This window comes from Amphiura filiformis, chromosome 7, assembly GCF_039555335.1.
Source record: "Amphiura filiformis chromosome 7, Afil_fr2py, whole genome shotgun sequence".
Taxonomy (NCBI): Eukaryota; Metazoa; Echinodermata; class Ophiuroidea; order Amphilepidida; family Amphiuridae; genus Amphiura; species Amphiura filiformis.
Genome location: NC_092634.1, coordinates 59,582,786 through 59,593,789, shown reverse-complemented (window position 1 = coordinate 59,593,789; position 11,004 = coordinate 59,582,786). Strand labels below are relative to the sequence as shown.

General features: G+C 38.1%; 1 protein-coding gene across 1 annotated transcript in view; it reads right to left on the bottom strand.

Moving 5' to 3' along the window:
* Positions 1-4,345: 4,345 nt before the first annotated feature.
* The window catches only part of LOC140157410 (exosome complex component 10-like), a 43,370-nt gene continuing 36,711 nt past the window's right edge, over positions 4,346-11,004 (bottom strand). Inside the window, exons 17-20 of the mRNA XM_072180594.1 lie at positions 10,448-10,610; positions 9,025-9,098; positions 6,402-6,613; positions 4,346-5,880 (exon numbers count right to left, since the gene is read on the bottom strand). Of these exons, the coding sequence (XP_072036695.1) occupies positions 5,856-5,880; positions 6,402-6,613; positions 9,025-9,098; positions 10,448-10,610 (474 nt within the window). The 3' untranslated portion in view covers positions 4,346-5,855. The remainder of the gene's footprint in view (positions 5,881-6,401; positions 6,614-9,024; positions 9,099-10,447; positions 10,611-11,004) is intronic.

Genomic DNA, 11,004 nt, shown 5'->3' with positions numbered 1-11,004 from the left:
TAGTTCTCATGAGGTTAACATAAAAATACACAAGGCAACCTTGGATACTAGTATATCACATTATCACATGTTACATCTGAACTCTCCCTATCTACTTTCTGTTAAGTCTTTTGTACTTTTGACAAATCTACACTACACTTAATTTTCATTACTGCTTTTACTACTTATGAACTTCTGCTTAAAATCAAAAATAGTATTATCTATTGATCCATTTAAAGCTTTATAATAAGTGTCAAAAGGTTTTGAACCCAAAATAGTATCCGGCTATTCAGCTAAAATACATACACCCCTGTGGAAGACATGACCTTAATATCCAACAGATGGGGTGTAGATTTCAAAATGATTCACTCATTCAGGTAACCCCATTTGAAATTCACACTCCCTGTGTGGAAGATTAAGGTCAAGTCTTCCATAAGGGGTGTATGGACTTCAACAGGAATAGCCCATTAGTGCAAAAGTGAAGTTGCCTTTACAATGGATGATTCATTAGCTTCATCCAGAGAAGGTAGGTAGATGACATTTGCAGAAGACAATAAACAATAATAAATTTTCAAAATTTGTTTGAAAACGTTTAAATGGCTTTTTGAAGTCAATCAAAATGACAGGTTATTAACCCTAACCGCCCTGAGTACTACAAAACACTACAAACAACTTCACTGCACGTGCGTGTATCCCACGAGGTGAGCTGACGCAATCACCCTAAGTGATATATGGGGAGACTTTCACTGGCCCGGCCTGGCCGTAAGACCTGTGGCTAAGTGCCGGCGGCCTAGTGGTTGGCATGCAAGGGGTCTCAGGTTCAAATCCCACCCAGAGCAAACAACTTCTTTGTTTTCTCTCTTTATTCCTCCCTTCTTTCACTTCCAGTAGCCAAAAAGCCCTTTGGGAGTCAGGGTTAAACGAGAATGTTGTTAAAATGATATTAACAAAATATATTGTCAACAATTACATAATAGGGCAGGTATCATTTTACCATCCGTGACAGACTTTGCTACTTCAGATATATGAGGGAACACAACGTTGAAAAGCAAAATTATTCACAAAGAGTAGCAATCATTCCATTAAACACCCATGCCCCAATAAGCACCTACCCAGCCATTTTGTCAATTTAATAGCATTAATATGGTAGCTGGAGTAAAGAGGAAGAGGACATGCAACAACATCATGGACTTACGATATCAAGAAACGGACAAGTGGGAGAATGAGATGGAAGGTTACATCTAACTAGAGGAAACAAGGTTCCTAATGCTCTGTTTTCTAATTTTCCTTGTAACATTAACCCTGACACCATAGTTGGTAACCCACACTTTTGAAAAAGTGTGAGTTTGAAGAGTCCACAAAATGCCTAAAAGGGTGGGTTTGAAAAATTTCTGGTTAAAATGTGTGTCCAAATATAAAGCATGGTCAGTAATAAAAAGGGTGGGTTTAGAAATCGACAATAATAATATTGCAATCTCAAAGCTTACTGTAATTTCCAATTGAATAACACTAAATGAAACATATTGAAAAATATTGAAATCCCATTCTGTTTGGTCATCTAAAACTTCAATGTAATTCTCTTTGGGTGCAGATCTGCACCTCCTGGACCACCATAACCACTTATCTATAATCAGTAACCATGCTAAGAAAGGGTGCATTTTGGAGTTTTGGTATAAAGGGTATAAAATAAAAAGGGTGGGTTTGAAATAAAAAGGGTGGGTTTGTATCACCACTGCCAACTATCACCCAACCCTGCTTTTTTATATTGAAAGTTAAAGAAGATACGAAAAAGGAGAGAAGATGAACAAAGAAGTCACTTGACACCCCCGGGATTCAAACCTTAGACCCCCCGCATGGCAAGCACACGATCACGGACCAGTAGCTACACGGGTAACAAAATCTGTGAGCATTTAACACTTGGGGTGATTGTGTCATCGCAGACCCTGGGATTCACGCATGTGCAGTGGTTTTCATCGTGGTATTTTGTGGTTTTTTTGGGTGTTAGGGTTAACATAGGCTTTAATCTGGAAAAATACATCTTATTTAATCAAGTCAAGTTGTTCAATTTCCAAAACATTGATCTCATCCAGAAAGTAGCTGATACCTATTTACAGGTGCACACTCTTCAAAAGGGCTATTCCAGTTGAAATCCATACACCTCCTAAAGACAGGACCTTAATCTTACACACAGGTAGTGTGAATTTTGAATTGGATTACCTGAATGGGGGACTACATTTGCAATCTACACCCACTGTGTAGATTTATGTAGTCATGTAGTAGTCAATGAGATTAAGGTCATGTCTTCCATAGGGGGTGTATGGATTGCAACTGTAACAGCACAATTTAATTGTATGCCTTTAGTGGCCTACCGTGGCCACTCCTACCCCAGGGGGCTGAAGAAAATTCAACTTTTTGCCGCCCTCTTCAACAGCCCGAAAAGGTTGACCCAATTTTTTTTCCGGTCGTTTGAAAAAGTGAACTAAAAGCAACAATTTCTTCAAATATTTTTATACTTTTTCAAATTTTTTCAGCCCGTTTTTTCTTTACTAATTCTTTTTGCCGCCCCTTCTTCTTCCACCGCCCCTCTTTTTGCCACCCCTTCTTCTTCCACCGCCCCTTTGTTTTGGCCGCCCTCTGCTTTTACCCTGGGGGGCCTGCGCCCCCAAAATATGTGCATGAAAAAAAATGCCCATTTATTAGAACTATATGTGTACAGTTTTCTATTATGAACATAATGGGTGCACACCAGTAAATAGTCCCATCGACTTTCTGCACAAACAGGGACCGGGAAATCATCATTTTCTTGACCTGAGAGTGACTCAGTTCTTCTAAACTTACACTTTCTGCAAGTTGAAGGTCAGATAAAGACTGCCAGTTTAGTGAAAACATACAGAGTCCAGTGACTTTTCGCAGTAAATTGCATAAAAAGTCAAATCCTGCTCATTTTTCGCAGACAATCATTTTTCATAGACAATCTATTTCCCAGGCCTAAATGAGGAATAAATATGATGAATCAGGGCATAATAGTTGGGTTTTAAGCATTTTCTAATGTATTGATTTAAGTGCCATGGCACTTTCTCACTTTTTGAAACACTTGATTTTTCTTCCAAGGGTATAGGAGATTTGTATTTATTGGTGTGCATTCTTATACAGTATAAAATAAACAAATAACAACTTTGTAAGTTTAACAAGTGTGCACAAGACACTTTTTATTAAGGCTCAAAAAACATTGAGCTTAAATATGAAAATAATATGACCATTACTGATCTATGGCGTACAAGCTTTCTGCTTCAACAAAGGAAAGAAATAAACTTTAAAAATGCTAAAATTGTAAGCATGATGAAATCAAGTGACTTTTTAAGAATGTATACAAGTAGTTGAAAATATGTAAATTTTTTCTTTAAAAACAACAACAAAATAATTAGAGAATAAAGGTATTGCTTTTAGCTGCTGTTGTGCATCTATCGTCTCATAAATCATGGGCGACATCATTATTTTAAGCAAGATAACAAAGCGAAGCCGAGTTGTTTTACGCCAAAAATAACAATGTCGCCCCTGTCATACGAGATGATAGATGCACAACAGCAATTAAAAAACAATACCTTTATTCTTTTTAAAACACTTCAATTCAAAGAAAATATTAAACATAAGTGTACCAAATTTTAAGCAAATTCAATCCTACAATTTGCAAGGATTTACCTAGGGTTTAGAATCGATCTGTCCTGTTGCTGCTTTGCACCTCCAACTGGTTCATACAGCGCATACGCATATTGCTTGAGTCGCACCCGCTGAACCGTGTTGTATCGATTATATTCAATAACATTCCAGGAACTGCTTTGCACCTCCACTGGTTCATACAGCACGTACGCATATCGCTTGAGTCGCACCCGCTGAACCGTGTTATATCGATTATATTCAATAAGATTGCAGGAACTTTCTCAAGTGTTTAAGAATGAGTGATGCATTACAGCAAAACGGTAAAATAGCCTCAAGTGCATTTTGAATAGCATGGTATATGATTTACATCTCTCATATCCCGTCCTGTTAAAACATACCGTATTTCGTCAAATAAACGCCCCCGGGGACGTTACGTTACAAGGAGCGTTTATTCAAGGTCAATTTTAGAATGATAATTCCCGTTAAAATCATTAGGTAAACATAAAACTCACGCTAAAATGACCAACTATGAACAAGAAAGACCGACTTCTTGTTCACTTCCGGGTTTCTGATCCAGATTTTTGCCAATTATTGACGCTATTATCGACCATGTGGGCAACTTGGTAAGCTTACTACACAAGATCGCATGGAAATATCGGCATTTTTGAAACATCTTGGTTGAAAAAAGTGGTGGGGGCGTTTATTTGAGGGGGGGGGGGGCATTTATTTGAGGGTGAGCGACTATTTGACGAAATACGGTACATGTATGTACATGATATTATCCTCTTTTCAATGAAATATTTGATGGTTGGGGATAACAAAAATTCAAATTTCTGATCTGTTAATCCAGTGCAGTTTAGCATGAAACTAATTTGTGAAACAACATCACTTTCACCATGAAAATAAAAACGTTGAAAATGAAGAAGAAAAATAAGTTAACATCCTTCAGAACACACACGCTGCGAACCATTTATGCTTTAAATTTAAACATGTCAAATTTTAGACAATGTGAAATTATGAGATGTTTTTAGGGGAACAAACCTTAATAAATGAAAGAACTTTCTTTAAGGTCTGATTAGGTTTGTAAAAAAGTGAGTTTGAATTTCCAACATTTCACACTTACGTTTTAGAGAGGGAGGGGGGGGGGTCAGCTTCCTACTGAAAGTACTTTCGTTTGTAGAACGTTATCAAACTTTTGGTTACAAAAACAAGAAATCGTTTTTTTCCTCCCCCAACCGAACCTAACCTAGAAAAAATATTTACTGTACAAAATAATAAAGACTGTTACTTTGAAAGCTCCTCCCCAAAAAAGTTTGTTTTTTCTTCTCTCAGAATATTTAACAACCTGAAAGTTGTTTTTTTAACAGATTATTTACACTTCTGAACTGTTTTCACGCATTCATGAAGTGTTACAGGAGAGAAATTTCTTCAGGCCTCGAAATTTGATATGAACACTTCCAGTTATATGGACAAAACCTATTATGACTCAAACCTTTTATGGTAGAATTTCACTAATTCACATCAGATTCTTGTTTAACGATGCACGCAAAAATATCCTGTTCCACACGGTTCCGTGGCCGCTGCCATCTTGAATTTGAACCTGGAAGTGAGTGATTCTTCCAAAGTTCACTGCCGATTTTGATGCTTTTTTGAAAATTTAGTTCACTGCCGATTTTGATGCTTTTTTGAAAATTCACTTCTAATAACCCCCCCCCCCTTTTGGAAAAATACAACGGCCTGGGGCATTTATTACAAACAATACAGTAAGCAGAAGATATGCACACATCTGAAATGGGCAGATTTCAGTCAGTTCAGTTATGAATTGGCACCCTAATTAATTTATCAAGAAGTGTCGGACGTGTTCCTTATGATAGAGTATAGCAATTTAGAAAGCAAACTGATTAATGAATGATTCCTGCAGGTGAAGGCATTTATTAGAGAGGGGCCTTTATTAGAGAGAATATGTTGACAGCATGCACTGTGTTTGTGTGTGACAGGAAACAAACTTGTTTGACCTTGTATTAATTTGTAAAACAGCTGCAACAATATGCAGGTCAGTCCAGTAAAATCATAATTAATTTTTTTTTTCAATAAAAATTATTTAAATTATAATTTGATAAAAAATGCAATGCCTTCAAATAACCTTTGTGCATAATGGCACTGAGACGGTACTAGTCTTACTTCAGCTTGTCCAAGCTTCCTACATGTTCTGCTACCAGTCATCTCTTTGGCCACTGTTGATTTCTGAAATTGTTACAAAATGGAATAGAGAAACAATTCAAATCAGTATGTTTTATTTTCAAATTTATTTAAAGTTGTTGTACACACGTTTGTTCGACTCTCTCCACGTGGGTGTCGACTGCATAAGTTAATTAAAAAATTCAGAATTGTAAATTTTCATGACCATCTTTAATATGGAATCGGCATGTAAAATGCATTGAAATGAGTAAAAACAAGCCTAGTATTGGTTCAGTGGTTCTTAAGAGAGCTCTGAGGAAATATCTCAAAACTTTTTATGTTGAACCCATTAGCTAGCACGCAGAGCATTAATGACGCCACATAGATACATGCGCAAAATAGCGGACTTGATACACTGATGTCATTGTAAGCCATTACATCTAGATTTTATAAGTGATTGGCCAATCACCCGCCTTAAGATTTCATGGGGAGCGGTTATCATTCCATCGGGAGTGATTGTTAGTACCAAACTGTCAAAGCTGCAAAAACATATAGGCCTATATACTAAAACTGGATTTTTTACGAACCTTCCTCCTCCTCCTCGTCCTTGAAATCCTCCTCTGCCTCCTCCTCCTCTGCCTCCCCTTCCTCTGCCTCCTCTACCACCTCCCCTGCCTCCTCCACCTCCTCTGCCTCCTCCACCTCCTCTCCATCCTCCTCTGCCCCTTCCCTCTGTTCCTCTCCCACCATATACTACACTACGGACTCCTGAGGAAGGGTTATTCTTGGATTTAGATCCCTGCATGAAACAAAACAAAAATGAAACCGTATTAAAAGGCTGACCAACTATACAAAGACATGCACAATACAAATATTGGTAAATTGTGTTTTACAAATCCACTTGATTACTCACGTTTTTAGACGTTTCATCTTCCTACGGAAGACTTCATCAGTAATGTGATGAACCAGCAACACTCCTACTCTCATCTCCAGAGTGCACAGTTCTTTGCAGTAGCTGGTCATACATGATTGAGTGAGTATATCCCTTCATCGTGGTTGATAATATTGGCCCCCTGTTTCCTGATCCACATGGCTTCTCTGATACATCTAGTTTGCTTGCAAGAGTCTTTGTCAATTACTTTGGCTCCATCCCAATCAATAACATGATTTTCTTGTGACACATGGTCTGTGATGGCGGATTTATTAATTTCGTCGACCGACTCCTTGCGTACTGCGCGAGTAAATTTCCTCCCACTTTTTTTTTTTTTTTCTGATTCCTTTAGGTGTTCCTTGAGTCTTACCCGAAAGGTCTGCCGGTTTCTCCAATGTACGACTTTTTGCAGTTTTTACATGGTATCTCATATACACAGTCGCAAGTTTTGGTGGCTTCAATTTTGTCTTTGGGGTGCACAAGGTTCTGTTTTAGCGTATCGTGTGGTCTCATCGCTGTCTGGATGTTGTGTTTCTTAAACACTCGCTGCAGTCTCTCAGACACACCTTGGAAATACGGTAAAACAACCATGCCCTTACTCTTTTCTGCGTTCTTGTCCTTTGTATTCTTTTTCGCTTTGGTCTTATCGCTTATCTGATGTTTTACTTTTTCTATAGTCCAGTTCGGATATCCACATTGGTTTAGCGCATGTTTGATGTGTTCCTCCTCCTGTTGTTTATCCTCCTCTTCCGTTATCAACCGTGATGAAGGGACATACTCACTCAATCATGTATATGACCAGCTACTGCAAAAAACTGTGCACTCTGGAGATGAGAGTTGCTGGTTCATCACATTACTGATGAAGTCTTCCGTAGGAAGATGAAACGTCTAAAAACGTGAGTAATCAAGTGGATTTGTAAAACACAATTTACCAATATTTGATTTCAAACAATCCTGATGAACTTATTCAAAGATGCACAATACAGTCTACACTGCCCAATACAAATTGTGTGTACCCATACATAACATGTTATTATGATTAGTATCATTATTACACAATATTTTTAGGGCACTCTACAGAGCACACAGCGCCTCAAAACATAGTACAGCAATACACAAGGAATAATACAGGAAATTAACCCTGGAACAGGTGTGCTTTCATGTTTTTAGGAATCAGACGCCGCTTCCATGATGTTCACAGAAGTACTATTCCAGAGGAGAGCTGAGGTGCATAACAACAAAGGAACCGTCTCCTACACGACTTTTAGATCAAGGAACCACAAGCCTTGTTGTATCAGAAGAAGAGTGAAGTCTGTGTCTATATTATCCGCAAGATCAGAAGCAGCATCCTGAAGTAGTTGGACAAAATCAATACTTGATTATTTAGACATTTAGATGCATACAGAACACAGAATTAGAGAAGGAAAAACCGGGACTCGACCGCCACCTTGATGGAACAAAAATTGGTGGTATTTGGTTTCCACCGGAATGTGCTTGAGGCAATCGCTGACATGCAAGAGCGAGATGGATGATGGGTGCATTTGAGAGACGCACTTGATACGACCTGCATGCGATACCAAGACGCTAAAGATGAGATGCATAATTGTTTAGACACGTCGATATCTCATTACAAGTCCATTATATTATACAATTTCTTGAGCAACAAGTGATACGCATTTAATAACCTATTTCCAAAGAGGAGAGAGAAAACAGAGAGCGTACCACCAGGCACAGTCCCTGTGTATTGTATACAGTGAGTTCTCGCATATTCATGAGGGCCAATTGTTCGATCGTGCCGTGTCAAACAATCACGCCAGCGCTGCGTGCCTTCGCGTATGCGATGGAGCGTTGAATGCTTCCGCGATTACGCGATAGACCATGAAAATACGCGGTAATTGTGTAGCAGTCTCGCCTGTCGCATTTCATGGAACAATTGGCCCTCATTATCGGATGATGCGGAGACTTTGACTGGTGGTACGGGCTGTGTTTTCTCTCTCCTCTGTGCCTATTTCATACACAAGGAAAAAAAATCTTGTGATTTTTGCAATTTTTATAACAAAAATTGTCACCAAAAATGTTGGAAAATGCAAGCAAATATAAATGCATCAACCCGCAAGTAAAATGAACGCATCCGAAAGCACTGCGTGTGTTGCACTGCGCGGCTAGTAATCTACTAACGTTTGATCCGATTGGTTCTCACTATCTTGGAGGGTATGAAAGCCGGATAAAAGAGGTTGGATAATAATGTAAAAATTTCGAAATATTTTCACTCTATCTACCTTGGAATGTGGACTATCAGATTCTTCAGTAGCATGAAACTGTTTCTTCTTGCCATGGCTCTGCTTCAATGCTCCTATAGGATGAGAACAAACATTCAGATAATGAAAACATAAACAATGACTTTTACAATGTGCTCCTTACTGAGTTAAGCTGAATTTATACTTGATCTCTGAGCCAATGCGATGCGCCGCTTTTGAAAAGAAATGGGCAATCGCCTAATTTTGCAATGCATCACTCGTCACTTTTTCATTTATACTAATCACGGTGATAGGATGAAAACAAGAATTCAGATAATTAATAAATAAATATAAACATCAACATCAACAAATTGTTTATTATGAGAACTCCTTACATGAGCACCTTTTACAGAGAAAGCAAAGCACTTAAAGCCATATTATAACATTTGTTGAGGAGGACGCCCTCACTGAATTTTTAAAATTCTTTTTTTTACACGATTAAGTTGTACTTTATTAAACCAATATACCCTGCAATAATCAAGACTCTAGGTGCTGTAGTTTTATCAAAATCCGAGATTTCGAATAAAACGACGGAACCGGCACTTTATTATTACGTTGGAATTATTAGTCGAACGCATACACGATGTTTTTTTTTTAATACGTACACGGCGTGCGGGACGGTGATCTACACAACAAAGGGTCGTACCATAACATGACCGAAGGAGTGGTGCGTATTGGCGACATGTGCGCTGGTAGTAAATTCCAATTTTCTTTGCTTTGCCGTAGTTGTTCGCTCAAAAATAAAAGGGATATATCTGACAGTAAAAGCTAACATTTATGGCTAAGAAATGCTAATCTATTTTGTTTGAAAATGTTATAAAATGGCTTTAAAGCAACAATGTACAATCTTTTAAAATAAGTTTGGTTATTTTGTTTTCAAACCTGATTTTTTGGCTTACTTTATCGTGGGATATTTTTGTTGGGTTAATTTTTGTGATTTTATCAATTCTTGACAGGTAACTGGGTGTTTAATTTGAGTTTCCAAATATATTCACATTAAGTACTATGTGTTATAAATATTTTGTCGGCTTCTTGGCTGCCTGTTCGGCCGTGAAAATCACCAACCCCCCCAATCGGCCAATCTTATACTGATCCTGTTCAGTACAATCCCAAAAATAAGGTGCCATACATTCCTTGGAAAATTAAGGTGCCCTCTATAATCGGCAACCATTAACTGATGGCAAATAGTTCAAACAAGGGAAACCCCATATCTCTGATAAATTCTTTGAAGTAATCAACTGGTAAAATATCACATGTAACTAATTGTTGTGAAATTTGAAGCCTAAATACTGATTTTGCATGAAAACAATTAATCGATTCGTTAGAGATGGCAAATGAAGGCATTTCCCCAATCCCGATTCAGAGCCGATCTGACTGAAATCGGTCCAATGTGACCAGTGCTTACCTTCAAACAATTGCATATTGGCCTTGCTGTAATCGTATGCCTGGAATGAAGAGCTGCCTGGTGTTGTGGCTTCTGGTGCAGAGGCATCCGTAGCAAGCTTCGCTCTCTTTGGTTTTGGTTGTTCTGGTAACGGTGAATCACGATTTGGGTTTTTCTTCAGACCCTAAAAAGGAATTGATACGAAATGTGCTTACCAGTTGTTGAATGTGGTAGAAGTACAGTATAGCAAGATAATTTAGCGCTATAATTAAAAAAAAATTTTTTTTAACATTTGGCCACAGCCAGGCAGAGCCCAATAGTGCTCAAATGCTACTAAATCAAAGGGATGCCAACCGAATATGACAGGACAGGGATATAGGAAGAGGTTTGATTTTGTTCACAGTTCAGATCCATTTTGTGGGTACTACCCATTAAAGGCTATGGAGTCAATACGTATTTAAACGTGAGATTCTGAAATTAACCTGTGAAAAGCGTCAAAATAAAAAAACATTCATAACGTCATGAATATACGCAGCAAGTGCGATTCAATCAAAAGAAATTGACTGCCTGACCATGCG